The sequence below is a fragment of the Chiroxiphia lanceolata genome, chromosome 1, assembly GCF_009829145.1.
Source record: "Chiroxiphia lanceolata isolate bChiLan1 chromosome 1, bChiLan1.pri, whole genome shotgun sequence".
NCBI lineage: Eukaryota > Metazoa > Chordata > Aves > Passeriformes > Pipridae > Chiroxiphia > Chiroxiphia lanceolata.
The window spans coordinates 126,710,722-126,732,214 of NC_045637.1; the positions used below are offsets into that span (position 1 = coordinate 126,710,722).

General features: G+C 35.9%; 1 protein-coding gene across 1 annotated transcript in view; it reads left to right on the forward strand.

Annotated features, from left to right (window-relative positions):
* The first annotated feature begins 1,298 nt into the window (after positions 1-1,298).
* DGKB (diacylglycerol kinase beta) overlaps positions 1,299-21,493 on the forward strand; it is a 310,728-nt gene continuing 290,533 nt past the window's right edge. The window contains 2 exon segments of the mRNA XM_032699151.1: positions 1,299-1,317; positions 6,186-6,448. Of these exon segments, the coding sequence (XP_032555042.1) occupies positions 6,379-6,448 (70 nt within the window). The 5' untranslated portion in view covers positions 1,299-1,317; positions 6,186-6,378.

Consider the following 21,493-nt stretch of genomic DNA (forward strand, 5'->3'; position numbering starts at 1 on the left):
TTTTCAATTCACTAATTTCAAAATACTAGCTGTCTAGAAATCTTTCTGCCTGAACAGTTTAATTTGCACTTTTCGGTGGTGTCACATTTTTTTTTTCTCTCTTTTTTTTTTCTCTCCCCCAGTTTCAGTACAATGTGATCATTTAGTCATTAAAAAAAGGGTACCAAATTTTAATGGCCTTGTGGACAAATTTGCTTGTTTAGTCATCGTAAAATAAAAAGGATGAGTAACTCCTCAAATTTCTTTTTTTGAGTGTTTACTTTTTAAATCTGTTTTCCTGAACAGGTATTGAGAGTCATGGAGCTGTTCCCAACGTTAAAAACTTCTCAATTGGTGGAGCTTTTTGAATTATGTACTATTTCTCTCATAAGCATAAATTAAATTCCGGTCAGAAAAGGTGTCAGTTTATTTTTACTTTATTCATTTATACTATTTAAAGTAAGAAAAAAGCCTTTATGAACTCATGATGCATCAGTACATATATTTTGTGGTATTTCCTTGTCCCAGATTCATGTTCAGTTTTGTTTATTTCAATATTTCTTTTAGTGAAGAAATCACTGAGAAATTTGAGTGTAGTTCTTCTGACTTGGTAAGTAATTAGTGTAGCACCTTGGAAATAGCAAGCCTAAGAGTTGGAAAACTGATGATCTATCAGAAGTTGCTTTTAAAGAAATCATGTGATGAAGTTAAGGTACAGGAAGAGTGTCTTGGTTTTGGCTAGGATAGAGTTAGTTTTCTTCTCAGCAGCTGGTACAGTGCTGTGTTTTGGATTTAGTATGAGAATTATGCTGATAATACACTGTTTAGTTGTTGCTAAGTAGTGCTTACCCTAAGTCAAGGACTCTTCAGTTTCCCATGCTCTGCTAGTGAGGAGCTGCACAAGAAGCAGGGAAAGAGCGTAGTCAGGGCAGCTGGCCAAAGGGATATTCCATACCATGGAATGTCATGCTCTCATAAACTGGGAGAAATTGGCTGATCACTGCTCAGGGATGAGATGGCCAGGGAAGGCTGGTTGCTGCTAAGGTGAGCAACTGTATTGTGCATCACTTGTTTTTCTCCCCTCTCTCCTTTTGGTATCTCCCTTTTCATTATCATTATTGTTCTTAACAACTTTGTTTCAGTTATTAAACTGGTTGTATCTTAATCCATGAGGTTTACCATTTTTTTTTTTTTTCTTTCCTGAATTCTCCAGCCCATCCCACTGGGGCACGGGGTAAGTGGGTGAGTGACTGCGTGCTACTTGCTTGCCAGCTGGGGCTAAACCATAACAGAGTAAAGCAAAAATTACAATCAAAAATGTATGCCTGTATTTTAAATGTAAGTAACTATATTCAGTGATGTTGCTGTCTTGCATTCTGAGCAGTTTTTATCGAAGCTCAGCTTTTGTTGCTAATATTTTTCACTGTCATAAGATGCAGCATTAGTGAAATATTTTCTCAGATTCAAGTATTTTGCTTATCATGCCACGATGGTGTTTGTGTTGCATGTGTTCCCAGTGTTTACTGATATATTCCATATAAATAATTCAAGGAAGTGAATTTGAATAATTGCTTCTCTGAGGAATACAGTCCATATCTTTGTATTAAAATTTAAATAGCTATTTTTACATGTCCCAGACTAGTACACCTGGGAGTAGTCAGGAAAATAAGTGTGCTTTTGAGTTGTGCTGGTCACTCCTTTAAAGGGAGAGACTTTCAACTTGATAAGCAAATTGTCACTGATCTCAGTGTATCAATGTTTATAGTTTATATTTCAGAATTATGTTAATTTACATCAGTAAACATCTTTTGCTAAATTGAAAAAAATTGTACTATATGCTAAATATGGTGCAAAACAAGGGAATTGTTATGTAAAATACACAAATCATATAGGAAAAAGCAGTGTTGTTTTGTTATGGGCCCTCATTTTTTTAAACCATGCCATTAATCTAACAGCGATTATAATTAATTACACTACTTCTGTATTTGAGAGTAAAAAAACCAGAATGGTGATTAGCAGATACATTAGATTTCTTACCCATCAAACTCTTCATTACTAAACTTTCAACTATGCGAATTTTGAATATTTCTGTCATTACAGACATTGTTCTCTACAAAGTATAAAATGAATTGCAGGAACACCTACATATGTCTTGTATATCTGTACATAATGCCTGCATTTCCAAGAAATTAGAGATTACTAGCATGTTTTTGTGGGGACAACAGAGAAAAGTGTTTCAGGCACATGTGGAAGCATGTGTTATCTGACGTGTAAAAATTCTCCTTTGGAAAATGTGTGATGTCACCCATGCTGAAATCACAGGATCTAGCTAACAAAGTTCTTGAAAGGCATAATTGCTTCAGCCTCCATACTAATTAAGGTATAAAATATTCTGTGTTATTTATTCCTATTGTTTCAGCAAAAATCACTTATCAGGCCTGTTGTGGAAAGCTGTAGTTTCCCTGGAAGAAAACTTGCTATATCCGCAGCAGTGAGGATGGACCTCAGAAGAAGCTCTCCTGCCTTTCAGGAGGAAACAGAGGGGGTTGGGTTGACTGAGAAGCTGGATATGTTTCCATGGGCCAGAGTTTGAAGCTGAAACTGCTGGTGTTGATCGGTTTCGTGGGACTGATGTAATTTTTGTTTTTCTCCATAGTCTCTAAAAACTCCTCTTTTCTTGCAGTGAGGACTGTACTGAGGTGGAATAAGATGATTTGAATGGTTAGGTTGGCATTTAGGGGATGTGCCTCTATATTTTTTTCTCCACTGCATGATTCTTTCTCTTCTCTCCTCAGCCTGGCTTCTGCAGAGCAGCTGAGGATTTCAGTGGCATGGGGAATTCCAGGAAATCTGTTTGCTAGCATTGTTGGCTGAGTGCTAAATAATTTGATTTGTATAGTTTTTTAACAAAGCTTTGCTTCCTAGTTTGGGTATATGGCCTGGTAGGAATCCTGACAGAACACTTAATAAACTCTCAAATCCTGAAAGGAAAACATTATAAAAAGGAGACTAGAATTCTAAGACTTATTATAGTCAGTAGATAGAGGAGGAAGATTTTTTTTTTCTTTTTGTGATAAAATGAATAGTTTATTAATGCAGTGTTTCTGATTTCTCTTATTTATAAGGTCTGCTTTGTGTCTGGTTGAGAGGGCTGTGAATCTTGCCTAAGGGTATACTAGCAAAATGTATGCATAGATCTGAGTTTTCCAGAATAGGTCAAACTCTTAGAGGATTGCTGAAAAGCTCCCTACCTGACATCCTATGTATTTAGCTGTGTGCTGTATTGTGTTCTTCAGAGTAATTTATCTCTGCATGAACATGTCAGATCACTGTGTGTGTCTGTTTAGAGCTGCTGATCTTTATTTTGCCTGCCAGCAAGCACATTTGATTATTGTTGTAGTTAAACATTCTGTTTTTTCTATGTGATGGTATCATCCCTGTTACTGCTTTCCTCTTCATGTACTTATGTATAGGTTTCTCACTGCATGACCTTCCCGGAGTACTTAAAGAGCAATAAAATAAAGTGTAAAGGAATGCATTTATGTTAAACACTACTGCAAAAAGTTATATAAATTAATATTTTTTTGTACAGAAGTTAGGGTATTTATATAGTATATAGGTGGTCTTCCATCGTTTACCTTAACAAATGGTAAAAATCATGTAACACAAATAGGCATTGATGGCTTTTGTCCTCAGCACCTATATATACTGTTCTTGATTTCTTATAACTACAATATTATCTATATAAAATGGGAAGATGTCTCTGTAAAAAGTTTAATTGTGAAAAACTAAAGGATGCAGGGATTTTTCCTTATTTAGGACTCAGCTTCAGCAGAACTTAACAGGAAACTGAAAAAAGGAAGCCCCTATAGAGTTCCTTTTGCCAAGATCTTCCCCATTATGTTTCTGTATATTCCTGCATCACACACACTGAGGTGGTGTACAGGACCTGGCTGGAGGCCAAAGACCAGCTAGCTATCCCCAGAGAACTGCCTACCTCCCCATTCCTGTTCTCAAATACACCTGGCAAATTAGCTCCACTACATCCCCCACAACCTTCCCTTTGAAAGGACAGAAAATGCATTTAGAGTTTTCCAACATAAAAATGTAACCTTAAATTCTGTCGTCTATTCCATGATAACTGCTGTCTTACACACAAACTACATCTTTCCTGTGAGCTGCCATGCCCATATTACGTTTTTTGCTGTCATCTCATTCAGGTCACATACCTTTTCTTGCAACCGTAGTTTTAGGCAGTAGAGCCTAGCTGTTGCAGATAATGAAGCTAATGTAGTTAAGGAAACAAATAGTAAAACTGGATGAAATTGTGGTAGAAAATTTTGGATATATTAATCATGCAAATATAAAAAAGAATTCAGTAAAATCTAATCAGTTGTCAAGAATATAAGAAAAATATACCTATTTGAAGAAATAAAACTGTCTTCAATACAATCTAATCAATTGTCAGAAGTGAAACATCTCTAATTTGATTAAAATGGCCCCGTTGACCATAGTTATTTTTTCTTGCTATGAATATGAGGATTGAGGTTCACAATACAGAATGATAGCTTTTCTTACTGAATATCACTTTTGGCTTTTGTAGTTGCTGACCTTTTTCTGGTACTGATGTTGATTCACTGATGTTTGAGGGCTGATGTGCCTTGCACTTGGCCAACGTTATCCCCATTAATGTTGCTTTTTTCATCCCAATCTCCACGCTCCTGTTAGTTTTTGTTATTTGTTCAATCAGTGTTTCCATGTCTTCCAACATATCATTTATTCTACTTTGAGGAGATGAAGAGCATAGGAATCTCTTGTGGTACAAATTTTTAAAAAACAAAGCAATTGTTATTGTATATAGTTAGCCTTAGTTGCTCATAGTGTAGTCCATGCATTCAAATCATTCATCAGGAAAGGCCTGAGAGCAATGAAAGCATGCTCTGGGACTAAGGCATCTTCCTGTGTGAATTTCTTTGTCCAGGAATGATACTTATATATGTCAGACAGAAAAAATAAATGAAAAATGTCTTGTCTGGTTAGGTTATTCTGGGGGGAGGGGGTGTTATATATTTCTGTTCCTAGCTTTTTTTCTTTCTGCCTCTTTATGACATCTTTGTGCTTTTTCTATTCTTCTTTAGCTACCAACATCTTCCTCCTTAGCACTCTTTCCATTACTGTGTTAGTCTCTTCTGATCTGAATTTTTTCTTTGCTCTTTTTGTAATTTGACCCTTATGATTGATACATTGCTAGGCATATGAAGAGGTTCCACTTACAGTCTAAAATTAGCTTTCTAGTCTAAACTTGTCTTTTAGGCAACCTCTGTAATCAATAAAAGATAAATACCACAGGAAGGCAATTCATCACATTTCAAGATTATGTTGAAACTGGAGGGATTAATTGCTGTCTGGGCCACCTGTCTCTTTCTGATGATTAAAGGGAGTGCCTGAGATGACAATCTCAAATGATGTATCTGACTTTCAAATGGCTAAAATTAGATGAAAAGTAGCCTACCTATTGTTCCAGGAGTGGTGTTGCTAATGCATTGTTTTTGTAAGGTCTGTCCTACAGAGGTAGAAACTGCATGAAAGGGGGATGAGAAGACACCCACAGTTTGATCTTTTTTTTTTTTCCTGAGGTGATTTGTGATGGTACAAGCAGTTATACTAGATTTTTCACTAGTGACCAGCAATGTTGTGATGTTCTAGAAATCAAACCCCTACTATTTTAGTAGAATAGTTAATTGTATAGCTCTCGTGTGAACTTCTCACCAAAATGCAGAATCTTTTTCATTTCATAGAGAGAAGCTTCAGAGCATTTCTGACAAGGCCACACAGTGCTGTAACACAACATAATGGGGTACAAACCCAGTTATAGCAATCCAATTTTAAAATCAAAACGAACTGTAAGTTTACTGATAGATAGTATCTGCTATTGCAGTGGTTTTACTAAATCAGAAACGTCCCCACACAATGTGTCCAGATGCATTTCATCAGAAACAAGTGATAATTTTTGATTATCAATGCTGCACATTAGCATTTGCAATTAAAAAATAAATAAAATTTGGAAATACATGTAAAACTGTTTATGGACAAATACCATATGGAAGGATTTTGAGCAAAACTGTGTATCAGAAAGTATTTATCAGTGACAATTATTCCCATAGGAAAACTGGTATTTATTGTTCTAATATTTGATCTTTTAACAGTGTTGTAACGTGCCACCGAACCAACGCATTTGGAACAGTCCGTAGCACCAAAATCTTCATCCACATAGACTGATGCCATCTCTGCACACCCCAAACACTGTGAACTGAAGCTAAAAGTCTTTATGGAGTTTATATCACCTGGGTCAAAGGGAATATTCTACTGATATATATATCGAGGACCTTTACTGCCGATATGACGAGCCAGGAGAAGTGGGTTAACCTTAGCCCTGGAGAATTCTCTCAACTTCAAAAATATGCAGAATGTAAGTAATTTTTAAAATATTTTGATTCATGGCTAATTAAAAATAAGGAATATTTTGAATGCAGAATATAAAATTGTTATATTATTGATATTATTCACTGTCAAGTAAGAGGTTAAATTATGGTTTATATTTATTTTTTTAATCCAAAAGGTATGTTCTTTAGAAGGAAAGAACAAAGTCTGTTGGAATCTGTAACATTTTTTCTGCACAATGTTTTTCCAGTATGATACCATGTAGACTATGGGTTATGCGACTGTATTTGGAGAACATACTTTTAAGGCTTTGCCTTAATTTGCCTCAATTTGCCATAATAATTTGTAGGCCACTAGAGTGGGGTTTGTAGTTGAAAAGAAGATTTGCTCAATCATAGAGGAAGCATGGAGATTCCAGGAGAAACACATCTAGGTGTCCAATATGAAGATGATAAATGCTATGGGCAATGTGCAGGTTGCAAGAAACAAAAATCTCTCTAAGCTGAAGATCCTGTTCTTTAGTTATTGCTCAGGCAAAACTTCCTTTCAGTTTCTTGAGCAACTTAAATGGCTCAGAATTATGTGCTTGGAGAGCTGATACTGAACATGAAGGAGAGATTTAGGAGATGGTTCAGAAGCCTGATAAGAAATGAACGGAAAAAGTTGAAGAACATTTAGGCAGTTCTCCTGTATGACAAGTAATCTAAATTTCTATTTTTAAAAACAGAGGACATCTCATATGATTCATGAATGTTATTGATTTATTACTAAGGGAAACATATGCTTATAAGGTAAAATGAATATGGGTGATAGTGTTTGGGTTTTTTGTGCCTATGACATCACAGCATATACTTAATAGTATTTCAGTGTAGTCATCTAACAGAATAATCATCAAATGATTATTAGAATTAATAATGGGATTATTATTGGATAGTACATTCCACTGGAATGTGATTGAGATTCATAATATTTTCTTGTTATCAAGTTAAACCATGAATTATAATTTATATAATGCAATGTCATTTAACAACAACAACAAAAGAAATCAGGTAGAAATATTTAAATTATGCTTTCTTGAACAACTATATTTGAGTCTCACAGTTTTCTACAGCAGTTGTGCAGTTTGAAGTATTCTATTTCTTAAAGAGTTTCCTCCCCATGTCACATTCTCATCTTAAAGGATAAGCTATAGATTTGAAGAAAATTTGTATCATATACTGCTTTAAATCCTTAATGATGTTACTGGGCAAAGAGCTATTTCGTTTCTCATTTCATAGTGAAATATAAAACATTGTATTTAATCACTTAGGACCTTCTGTTTGACAGAAGGTCTTAAGAATCTGGTATGAGTCTGAGAAATGAAAATATCCATGCTTTTTAGTAGTTCTTTTATTTGTGCGTGATACAGAAACAATAAATAAAGGGAAAAAAAGTCCAATTACATGGATTTTAGAAAGAATACATCCGAATTTTGTGCCGATGATCCACTGCTTTCAGAGACCATTGCAAAGAACACTTTGCATTTCACATTTTTTATATGAATAAGCTTGTTTGTTTTAAATTACATCACCAAAAAATAGTAACTATAATGGAGCAGGTTTGTTTTTTTTTTTAATTACTTCTGAAAATATTTCCTGGGAAAATATTTTAAAATTATTCTTCGATATTTTTTTTTAATACCAGAATTAGAAGATTCATAATAGACATAGAATAGTTATGTGGGTTTTTTTTATTTCCATGCATTCTTATAGTTTAAGCCTCCGGTGCTGTGTTTGCCAAAATATTTGTTCTCTTCCATGTGGAGAATAAAGGCATTTAAGATATTCCTTTCCATTCTGCTTCCCTTTGCTCCTCCAAGACTTCTTGCACACATTATAGTTCAGGGACATTGCTTTAGTAGAGCTGTTGATACCAGGATAAAGTATTTGGGGAAATTGCCTGAATTTGTGTTCAGGTTTGTGTGTGTAAATAAAGATATGTTGTCTTTCATAATTCCTCTGCTGTTCTGTAATAAAAGGGTGTTAGTTGTTTGAAAATGTGACACAAAGATGTGTATAAACAGTTCAATTTCTGAGGCAGTTAGAAAAAAAATTTTTAATCGTATATAAATTTTCATGTAAAATGCCAAGGGAATAAAACCTAGGTATAGACCTTATTTTGAATTTCTCTACTGTCCAATTTAATTTAGCTAAATGACTACAATGTCTTTAAATGTATGACTTAAGACTTTAAAATGCAATTTTAAAAAATAAATATTTAATTGTGTTTCATATATTTGAATTTGATACATTTTAATGTAACATGGAGAGATACACAATGTGACAGTAGATATCTTCACTCATTCTTAAATAATAAGTAGATTATGGGGAATTTCGTGAAGTTTGAATTTAGAATTTCTTTGATATTTCATTGTCTTTGTTGAACATATCGAGATAGTGAACAGAAAAAGCACTGTATTTCGATTGGTGGCTTGATAGAGTTTGATTTACTTAAGAAAATAAAAATAATAAAAAATCCCCAAACAACAAAAGCTCTCAGACAATTTCTTAAAAAAAGGCATTGCTCATTTCTCTCCAGCATGGGATTTGAAGTACCAGTGGATCTCCTTCAGGATGGAGGGCTGATCCGTGTGTCAGAAGATTACACTGTAGGGAGATTTGACTTTGTGGCAGTTGCCCACCAACAAGTCGTAGTGATGAGTCTCCAGCCTTGCCTCATGCTAAGGAGTAGGTTTCACCAAAGGACTTTGGAATAAGTAGTGAATTCATAGTAAAGTGGTTTGTCTTCCACTCACCTGCTGATATGCAGGAGTGTCATTTGCTCTGGTGTAGAGACTTTGCTTTGTAAATCTTACCTATATTGCATTATTTTAACTATGGAAATTTTGAACAGATACACTGTCTTGAATTTAAAAATACAATGTTTATAAACTGTATTTTAATTTGAATCAGGCCTAATGTGAGTACTGGAACAAAGAGTATAGTCTACCAAAACTTGTCTACCTTGGATGTCAGTGCCTTGGATTATACTCTTAATGGCTGATAGTCACAGTTCCCTTCGGAAGCTGAATCCCCTCAACCTAAGCTGGCTACAGAGCAAGATAGACTTTTGCTTATGTGACAGCCCCAGCTTCTGCCCTGGGCATAAGCACCCACCACCTTACAGATCTGAAAGCTTTAGTTTGGATTCCGTATAGGTGATAACGCAGACTGTTCTCCTGCATAGCAGACAGGGCATACTTGTAGGAGTGAGGGATTTAGGTTTGAGGGTTTTGAGGTTAAATCTCAGTTTGAAAGCATATCCTTGATCTTTCCCCTATCTAGAAGCAATCCTGTCTCACTTCTACTGATTTTATGAAGAAGACTTGTTGCCAGGTTTTGCTGAAATCAGTCACACCTGCAAGTGTTACAGTTTCTGAGAACAGAGGAATGGGTCCACCCAGCTTCTAAGAGACAGGTGACTCGTCTTTACGTTGAAACAGAACTCATGAGGCACCTAGATGAGCTACTTCTCTTCAGCATCAATTGACTTCAATCGTTTAAAGAAATTTTCAACTATATTAGGGTACAGACTGCGCAGATAATAAGCTAAAAGTACATCCAGAGTTGAGTTATATGGGCACAACTGTAGCTGATTGAGTGTGGACATTATGTATCTGTCTTGGACTTAGAGATCTGAATTCAGTTTTTTTAGTCACCAGAGTAGGGCTGTGGATCTTTCACTGTATAAGCCCATTAATGAACTCATGTGGATTCCAGTGCTCTGAGAGGGACGTGTACTTTCCACTTTCTGACTGAAAGACACTTGGCTCTAGTTCAGAGTAGTTCTGCTTTTAATTAATCTTCTCTGAGCTTGATGATAGCCTCTCTACTCTGGCAAGTACAGTTAAACAAGGCCCACTCCCTAGCTCTGTGTGCAGGTACTGTCCTTGGTATCACTTTGAGAAGTTCCTACCACATCTTTTTTGCCTTTTTTCTTCTTCACATATTTATAGTATGGTTTGCTGCTTTATCCAGCTATATTGTTTGGTGAACACAAACCCTGAATATAAAATTTCTTGCTTGAAATACATACCAGCTTTTCTCAATTTCCATAAATATAACTCAACAGCAAAGGAGAATCAGTTCTCCATCACTGTTCCTACTCGCACAGTATTTCCCTCTAAGCAACACTCAGAACTTCACAGTAAATGAATATCTTTCAGTAAATTAATCCAAGAAATATCTGTATTTTGTCTTACAGAATTATTTTTGAGCTCAATTCAAGGCAATTTTATACTTCAAATTTAAGCCCTTTCTTCTTTTGCCTGCCATACTTAAATAATTGGGGACTTCAGTGAATTTTTGGAACAGTTTAAATATTACTTAAAATTAAAGTATTTCTACAGTTCAAAGAGCATATTACCTAATACTTGGCTCTTTGCAGTTAATATGCATATGTGTGGTTTTGGAAGAAAAATTATTTCCAAAGACAGTTCCTCTGTGCCCTTCTTGCCAGTCAAATTAAAAATCTCCTCTCTCCTCTTGTTTCAAAGAGGAAATAGTAAAAAAGATTTTGCATTAGATCTTTGCTTAGTTTTAAATTGCCTCAGAAGAATTTGTGAAAAGTAGAACAACTGAGATAACTGGTCTACTTATTACAGAATAGTGATAATAATGACAACAACAATAATGTAGCCCACACCAAATGCTGAAGATTCTAGGAAAATATATGCACTCAAGAGAAGAAAATTCATATTTTTTTTTTCTCCTTTAGATTTCATGATCAGTGCTAGCTGTGGGAAAGAAAGGTGAAAAGATGTAGGGATTTTTATGCATAGAAATGTCATGGCATAGGGTAAGGTATGTACAGGACTCTTCAGGCAGAGACAATTTCTTCTAAATTATATAATACTAGTATATATAAATCTTATGAGAAGCGGCTCAGGGTTCCGGGGTTGTTTAGCCTGGAGAAGAGGAGGCTCGGGGTAACATTAGTGCTCTCTACAACTTCCTGAAAGGAGGTTGTAGCCAGGTGGAGGTTGGTCTCTTCTTCCAGGCAGGCAGCAACAGGAAGAGAGGACATGGCCTCAAGCTGTACCAGGGGAGGTTCAGGTTGGTACAGATTTTCTTCATAGAAAGAGTTGTTAAACATTGGAACAGGCTGCCCAAGGACGTAGTGGAATCACCATTCCTGGAGGTATTCAAGGAATGATTAGATGTGGCACTTAGTGCCATGGTCTAGTTGACAAGGTGATGATCAGTCAAAGGGGGGACTCGATGTTGGAGAACTTTTCCAACCTTAATGGTTCTGTGATTCTGTGATATGTTGTTCTGTACTACTTCCTACAGGAGCCTGAATTGTAAGGGCATTAGAGAGAAATAATATAAATAGTTTCATTGTGATTATTATCTGTATGGTAAATTGGATTAGTTTGGACAGGTTTTTTTTTTAATCCCTTTTATTAAATGAATTTTGTATCTCCTTTTTATTAAATGAAGTTTTATGGCTGTTGGAGTCCAAATTATATGTTAAGGGAAATTTAAAGGATCCTGCTCCAAAAACAAGTGAGGAAATATTGAAGAGATTGGAAACAGTTAAATCAAGACTATTTAATGAGTCAGCTAGGCATTAAAAAAAAAAAAAGAAGCTCTGCCGTTCCCTCAGTAGGCGGGGAAAAAGACCTCTGAGATCTGGCAGCATGTGCACTCTGGGGAAATAGCTTGGTTTTTTGTTGTCCTTTTGAGTTTGTCAACAAAATGTGCCCTGAGGAAAAAGCCTGAAAAAACCTTTTTGCAAAACTTTTGGCAATGATTTTTTCCCAGGCCAGTGGAGGAGGACTTGGGCAGACTGTCACAGCCTGAAGATAGAAATAGATGCTGAGTGCTACTGAAGTGACTGTGAGAACAGAAACAGCATCAGCAGCTGCAGTGTCTTTTGATGTAGTATCAATAGCTACTGCAAGAACTAAACAGTGTAGCAATTTTACAGGGGAATAGGAAAGAGGAAGTTGTGAAAAGATCACTGAAGAAAAATGGGAAGGTCAGCAGAAGTTTTGGTTCAAAATGAGGTTGCCAGAGACTCTTGACTGGTTTGATTCTGTGGTCCTCACAGATGGAAAATATTTTCTTTTACAAGGGATATAAATGATAACCTGGGGGGAACTTCATAAATGTGGCAGTGGGTCAGCAGCAGCTATGGACCATTACACAATCTCTCAGAGTGTCCCAGGCTTCTAGTGCCACATGGAATTGTGCTAATTTTAATGAGGGAATGGACCTCATCAAATACAGATTGCCAAAACCAGCTATTTTTGAGTGTATGGAAAGTGGAGAGAGAAAATTGATGGTGATTACTGAGAATAATTTTATCCTAAGTATTGGATTTTAGGATTATGGTGTTTCTGCTCCTGTTAGTAAAGGTGGAGGAAATTAGGTTCTCAAAAAGTTTTGTCAGAATCTGTCAGACTGGCTGAAAGGTGGAGTCTGCCTGTGCAATATCCCATGCACTTGGGTGAACTTAATGGAGAAGGATACTGGGTCTAGTGAGAGAGCGACTCTTTGCATGCAAAATGGGGATGGAGTGGCCAGAAAAACAGACCAGTTGATAATTCATGGAGTCTGAATCCTGAGAGGTGGACTATGAACTATGCTTATTGATATAACACTGTACATTTTTTCTTCAGATATGTGACTTTAAATCCCTTGTGCACATTCCTGTGTTGCACCAATTTAGAGAAAATGGGATAGAAACATTATATGTGATATATTTAGGTTCTAGTCAGATTTACTTGGTCAAAAGGAAGGATGTTACATACAGTCTGCACTAATGAGGATATTTGAGCCAACTTTGACTTGTGTTAGACTGAAATCCAGGATAGAAAAGACACAAAGCTGTGAATTTGTTATTCATTTAACCAGTCATAGTTGAGACTTGGCCTCTGAAGATCATATCATAGATGAACTTGTGGGAGATTGAGAGCTGGGCACCAATATCAGCTGCAGAAGTATTAGTGGATTTCTTTCCTTTCTTTAATGAGGGTTTCTGTGTTAGGTCTTGAAGAGAATGTAAGATAGGGTGATGAGCTGAGCATTTCTGAAGGAAAAAAGCTGATAAACACACAGTAATACAGTATGATCTGGAGCTCTGTGGTGGGCTTTCTAATGAGGTAAAATGCTTAGTGTTTCTGCCTTGATATGTGCCTTTCAGTGACTAGCAGTTGCCTTTTTACCCAAACAGAAGTGAGTCAATTCTTTAGCTAACCCGTCAAGGGTGAACAGTATCATGTTGACTGTCCACAACTGTGAGTAAGGAGGAACCTTTTACGTCAGTCAGGTGGGATACTTGTGTACGCAGAACTTGTTTCCTGCTTCCATGCTTATACTGAAAAAGGGCATCCAACTTGTTGAAGATATAATGAACTATTTAGGGAAAGGAATGATGTAGAAGAGAGTTCTGAACTCCTTGGTTTGGTTAAAGGGTCTATGAAGTTATTCCTGAGTTACTTAAATACATTTGCCTTCGTCATGCAATAAAGTACTTTTTGTTCCTCTCAGGCTACTGTATATTCTAATTCGATGCATTCTTTTAGGAACTATTGAGTTTCACAGAACTGTATTTGAATTGTACATAGTAATGGCAAAAAGTAAAGTCACAAAGTGACTTTTGGAGTATCTTATTTATCTTATTACGCTATTATGTTCATGTCTTAGTTAATTACAGGGATCCTCTCCTGTGTTCTGGCTGCAAGAAACTCCATAGGTCAGCTACAGGGAGACAAGTTTTAAGAGCAGAAAATAGTGAATTTATATTTGTTTGCTACTATCAGCTAGCAGAATTGGGACATACCTGCTGTTTATTAGATCCCTCAGAATCATAGAATTGTAAAGCTTGGAAAAGACTCTATTCCTCTGCAGAACAGAAGTTTCTTTCAGAAATATCTGACTTGTTAAGGAGTTCTGATTTAAAGGGGTTATAGCCAGCAAAATGCAAGACTACTGTTGCTGCTTTGTGCTGTTGACTGGAGACTGCTAACAAGAGGTCATATATAATAACATGAAGAGACTTAGTCTATCTAGTAAAAGCAGAGAATGCAGTAGGCCCTTAGAGTAAAGTTGTAATTCAAAATTTTTGAAGATGTTGACAAATTGGTCCAGGGTCAGATCAGTTCAATGAAGCACTAGCTGTTTTTTAGCTTCAATTTCTGTCCTAAAGAGCTGCCTCTGGTTCCTGAATATTTGGTTGCCAGGGTCAAAAATATGATGGCTCAGAAAATTGTAACTTTTACTTAGAGGTAACAAAAGTATTATAAAGCAAATGGTGTCACTTGTGCTAACACACTTTATTTGTCCATTTTAGGAAAGCTAGTGGAAGTGTCAAAGTTTTCTACCTATTTAGATCTCGTATGAAAGAAACGTTAGAGGAACTGAAAAAGGAAAAAAAAATTGATTCAACCTGTTCAGTAGTACCAAATTGCATTGATCCCAGAATCCAGAGAGAAAATACTGTTAAGAAAGGCTGTTATTACAAACCCATCATTTGAACATATAGAGGCACTGGAAATGCATGCTGTGTGATGAAGAGGATACTGTCTCGTCATCAAGAGCATTTGGTGGCCTTACTACAAGATGACAATTTACCTGCAAGCATCTTGTACATCTGCTTCATCTGGGACAATGTGGAAGAGGTGGCAATCACTGGAGAAGACTCTAAGATTTGCTCAGTCTTGCTGAGCAATGAAACACGGTAGTTCAATACAGTACGGATGTTGAATTGGTTGTGTTGAGACTGGATAATGATAGACCCTTATTTTCATATTATTATTTTCTAAATTATGTTACTAAGTTTTCAGTGTTTCTGCTGAGGGCATAGTGGGTGTTTTTGTGCCTGAGAAAGATTAAGTTAGTCAGAGCTCTAGCACTGCCGATAGTATCAGGGCTTGTGTTAACTCTTATACATGTAGATAGATCCATAATAGAAGGAAATTATGATAAAGTCTCTATTAGAAAAGTTAATTACTATGAATTTTCATTTTCAAGGAAAACATTTCAAGAAGGAAATTTTATAAAGAGTTCTTATAAAGTCCAAAATAGAAACACTAGTTCAGAGAATCAGAGAATGGGTACGGTTGGGAGGGACTGTGGTGGGTCATTTGTCCAACCTCCCTGCTCAAGCAGTGTCATCCCAGAGCACATTGCCTGGAATTGTGTTCAGTTGGTTCTTGAATATCTTCAGTGAGGGCAACACCACAACCTCTCTGGGCAATCTGTTTCCGTGTGTGGTCACCTGCACAGTAAAGAAGCTCTTCCTCACATTTAGGTGGAACTTCCTAGTTAGATGCACCAGTTTCTGCCCATTGCCTCTTGTCCTATTGCTTGGTACCACCGAGAAGAGCCTGGCTTCATCCTCTTGATGCCTTCACTTTAGATACTTATAGACACTGATGATGTTCCCTGTCAGTCATCTTGAGGCTGAACAGGCCCAGCTCCCTCAGCCTTTTCTCATAAGAGACATGTTCTCAAGTTTCTGTGGCTGAGGAATTCATGGTGTGCAGTAGCTGGTCTTTGAATTCTGAAAGGCAAGTGGTGTCATCTTACCTTACTTTCTGTTTCCTAGGTCAAAAATAATGATTTCTTTCTAAAATTGAAGCTGCACAGATACAAGTCATTAACACCTGGTATTGCACCATCGGCTGTTACTGGTGTTGAACATATATTGTGGCTATTAAAAATCTGACATATGATCATCAAATTACTGAATGTGTATTTATACACTGTAAAATGTATAAACATTGATTATGCCTTTGTTATATTTCCTGTGTTTCTATGTGTCTTCCATGTTTCATTTCAGTTATTGTTTGGTTGTTTCTATGGACATTTGCATGTAAATAGTAAGAAGCTTTTGTTTCTTAAGAGTTCATCTGTTCCTGTTGCTTATTCTTATTTGGGGGATAATTCAATTGGTTGCTGTGGAAATGAGCCTGATGTCACAAACAGAGAATTACAGTTCACCAAGCCTTGAAGAAACAAAACGAAGGGAGAATGGACTAATTGGGGAGCCATGTGACTGTAGCAGAATCTCAGCTCCCATTAAAAGCATGTATTTTTAGTCTTTCTGTTTCCATAGAAGAGCTGGAAAGTGTAATTCAAATGGTGACAATTCATGACTCATCAGACAATCTGAAAAAAAAAATACTTATGAGAGAAAGGATGATCCTACTTCACTTTTAGAGGATTTAAACTCAATAAACCAGTAGCCCATGGTAGGTCCCCTCAGCCCAGAAAAGCTTCATATGCCTAAAAAGAAAAGGGGAAAGCTGCTTGTCTAGTTCATCCACTGAAAAAATATACTTTGCTATTAGTGTTACTGCTTATGCTGTTCTACCTCTCCTGGGTTTTTAAAGAAAGAAGAGCCAAAGCTGCCTTCCTTGTTCCTCTTGAGGACAGAAAATGGATTGCTCTGTGTGGCTCAAATCAAGAATCGGACACATCTGTTTGAAAAAGAGTGGGCTTAGGGCTGCCTGATAGTGTCAGAAGGCCTCCCTCCTTCTGCCATTAGTTGGGGTTGAAGGGCTCTGGATTGCATTCCTCTCTGTTGTTTTTTGCCAATTAAAAGAAGCAAAAATTTAAAATGTGCTCATAATTGCATATGTTTTCATTGTGTTTTTAAGCCCTAAAAATACATTGCTTTTTGTGTGGCTCTGGAAGATTTTTAGTGAATGCTATGGAGTGTCACTCGATAGTTTTGTTGTCTGCATTGCAAAATTGAATGCCTTTTTGAGAACATTACTGATTGTTTAAGTTGTCTTTGGAACTGTCAGATTTTGTGTAGATCATAATTTTATTAAAACCAGTACAGAATATGTAGAAAAGAACTTGTGATTAAATTCCAATATAGTCATTTTCTGAAAATACAAATTCTTGATTTTATTTTAAACATGAAAAGTTACAAATAATTTGTGTTATTGCAGGTGACCCTGCCTTGGCAGGGGGGTTAGACTAGATGATCTCCAGAGATCCCTTCCACCCTAACAATTCTGTGATTCTGTTATTGAGATACTCAAATTAATTGTAGCAGTCATGATAGTGATAATGAGTTTGTTTTGAAGAATGTATTTCCTAGAATTAACTGGACCAGTAATAGATGCTTTCATTCATGAAGACATATGGAATAGCTTTAAGATGCTTTGTTAACTGTTGTTTCTTTGTTGTTGGTTTTGCTTTTGCTTGTTGGTTTTTTTGGAGGGGGTTATTTTGTGTGGATTTTTTTTTTTTTTAAATAGAGGGCCATTTCTACTTTTAATATGATATTTGTTTGAAATTCACTGCAGAGGTGGGACAGACTCCAGCATCCTCACCTGTATCAAAATAAAGACCTTGGCAATCATTAGAGACGTGACTTCTTTGGAAGAAAGCATATGGCTGTATATTGTTTAAGAGCTTGTATATTGTAGCAGTCAAAATGAATGGAAGGGAACAGTGAAGATTTTAGATGTTTATGAGAGGAGGATGGGAAGATGGTTTATATACTAAGTATATGTCTGAGTTCTTTAATGAGTAGAGGCACCTCAGTACTTGCTAAGCTTAAAGAGTTTGAGAAATTACTGAAATTTTACTAGAGATGATGAAAGCAGATTGAAGAGATGCAAAGAAAAAGAGTGAGTGACAAGATAAGTATATTACTCTAGCTTTGAGCTAAGATTACAATTTTAGCAGCACACATATAGGAGAGTCAGAGTTCCTGGATAAAAAAATATGAAAGTCCTGAAAGGGAAAAAATATTAAAATAAGTGAAAACTAAGATAAAACAAAAAAATTGGCTTCAGATGAAGGTGGAGCCTACCAACTTTTGTTGGACCAAAATTCACGAATCTGTGCTATTTTTACAACCCCTAGGTAGTGCTGTGAGTGATTTAAGGAAACTGAGATGAACAAATTTTAGAAATAGGTTATTAAGGCAAAATCTAAGTTGGCTTTTAGAGAGCCAGAACCGCAGACAGGAGCCAAAATAGAACTCAGTACCTAAAGCTTAATTTTTGGAAATTCTGATTTGACATTTGGTGTTTGGTTATGAAAAATAATAATTAAAAGTAATTATGAGACTGATAGAATGACTGTAGCTGAATTACTTCATGCTATTTTGTCTTCTGTAGAGAGCCCTCTAGAAGTTTTTCTATAAATTCATAAATTTTTCTATAAATTCATTATTATTAAAATCTGTGAAGATGTACACAAGCACGATTATTTTTGATTCTAAAGAGTCCCTTCCAACACAGCATATTCTGTGATTCTATGATACTGACTTAGCAAATTTTGTGTTAGGGTGAATCAAAGCATATGCTCAAACTGGAATTTGAAAAAAGCCACTTATGGTCCCTTTGGAGGTGCTCTTATTCTAGAATAAATCAGAAATGGTTATTCACTCAGAATTTAGTAGATAAGAAGATAGTTAATTAGGAATTAAATAATACTTAGAGGAGTATTGTCGCATTTCATGTTTTAAGTACAGAACCACATTTTCCTATTTTCAGACACAATGAACCTTGTCACATTGCTTGTCAAGTCCAAGCTCATTGTTTTATCTGTGGACTAACATGATACTTTCAAAGAAGACCATGCTGTTTCCAAACAGTATATGACAATATGCTGTAAATTTAAATGATCCATACTTTAAGAGAATTCTGGGATTTTTCGGGATTCATAGAAAGAATGTTAATTAAGTTGTCCCAAATGGTGCAAAAGCATGTTCTGAAGTATTTCCCAGTGCAAATATGTATTTAAATTAAAGCAAGCACTGAAGTTTTTCTGGATTAGGTTTCAAGATGGAAGTGCCAGAGTTAACACTTCCTTCTAATGGTGTTCTAGAGATGTAATGACTGACTGTGTATGAGGACTACTAAACTGCTCTTCAAATTACAAACTCTTCCAAACAGACTCTACTCTTAAAATACTTTGCAGTTCTGTGTAAACATTGGAGCTTAAAGTTATCCAGTCTCCTATTTTTAAAAGTAACCTGGGTAAACATAAGTTTACTTTGAATTTCATGGTTTTCCTACCATTAACATATTTCAGAAGAACTTGAGTTCCTTTTCAACACCTATCCCTTTTTTTTTTTTTTTAATCTCTTTTTTTGTTATCTGTCCACAAAACCTATGTAGCATCTTTGGCTAGCTACACACTCTCCTCTCCCAACCCCCTAAAAAACCAAGGGAAAAACACCCAAACAAATCCAGTCATCTCTACAGCTTAGTATCCTGTACCTGGGAGGCATGCATCTGAAAAATTTTCAAAGGGTTCCAGGCACAAATATGTCGATCTTTGTTCAGGGTCTATCTTGACAGAAAAAACAATACTAAATTTAGCATAATTATGCTAAATTTCTAGTGGAAACTAGAAATATGGTCTGCACTATAGGAAGTCTTTGGGTTGAAATTGAATCAGGCCTCATTGTGTTGTGTTCTATCTAATGAATGAAGCTGCAGAAACTGCTCTATGTAACTTGGGTTAATGAATAAGGAATATATTATGTCACTGAAATTTTGTCGTATAAAACTTGCCAGTTGATTTGTACTTCAGGTTTTATCCTGAAAGATGTTATTTAAGGTAAGAAATGACATAATTTTCTTGGATAGGAATGTCCACCTGATATATTGTATGTACAGAAAGTTATTCTATCCCATGCAGAAAGAATTTGTCATGTCCTGATTTTCCCCTCAGGAGTTACGACACCCAGGGATATGCAAAAGCTCTTTCCATATGAGTTTGCTCTTCATGCTGGCAGTGATAGAAAAGTTGTGTTCTCTTGCTACTGGCTGCTACACATATAGTGCCAAAGAGTAGTGTGTGTAGTGTTCAGAGGTGATGATTAAGGTAAACTTTTAGGGTTTTTATTTGTGATTAGTCCTGTATATAGCAGAAGGTGAGTTTTTGTAAGTTTTTCTCTTATTCAGACCACTAATACATCACTATGAACACTATGCCTCTCATAGCATTCTAGTTTTTTTTTAGACCAAGATTCTTACAGATCTCATACTCTTACCACTATCTTTCAAAAATAAAGAATGATAATAAGAAAAAAAACCCCAACACGTACCACAGTTGTCAAATAGTTTTAGCTTGGAAGAGTTCATAATCTTCTTTGTTTTAAAGATTGTGAAGCATCTCTGGGGATTTGATTTCTGCATTGTTTTACTAAATGTCTGGTTTTATTGGTTCTGGTTTTTTTCATAAGCACTGTCTCAGTGCCCTTTTCTGTTATTCAAAGTGAATTCTACATCTTTTTTTTCTCTTTTTGTGAAAGGGATGAAAATGCTTCCCATTTCTCCCACCTGTTCAGTTATTACAAACCAATAATAATTACTGTGCAAAATTAAAACAGATGGCAGAAATGGGAAACATTTTCATCCCTTTCACAAAAGGAGAACGAAGTCCTTTATCATAGCAGACTTTTATTATTTTCACTATATATTTTTTCGTAATCAGTTTTTAGTGTTAATAGTTACACAGAATATGTTTTGTCCTAATCTTTCATGAAATAACACTTCACTAGGAGACATTCCCACTTTTATTGATACAGACTTTCAATTTAGTGTAAGTAATAGTCTTCCATATCATTCTGAAAAAAAAAATTCTTTGCATAGATATTCTAGAGTTGTTTTCTCCCCCATTTTACATATTTAGTCTTAGGTAAAAGTCTAGCAGCTTATGCTGCATAATTTCAGTGACTGATGGAGCTTTGTAAAAATTGCCGAAAGTTAGCCAGCCCTTGCCAAATGACGGTAAGTAGGTAGCTTTGGAGGTTGCAGATCTGAGATTTTTCAAACTTTTTTGGTTTGCATCCAGTTGCATTTTGAAATTTTATGCAGTAATGCTGTTGAATTAGTAATTCGAATAGTCATTTTAGGGGAATGTTCTGCTATGTTCCCACTTGCAGGTCTGGAAATTCAAATGGCGTCTTAAAACTTCCAAGCATTCTTCAGCAGTCTGCTTTCGGAATCCTGAAAAAACTGAGAAAATCAATTTTAAATCTTCCTGACCACAAAAATTATGTTTTGTTTAAGGAGTGTTAATTTGCACAGGGTATGCATCACTGTTTT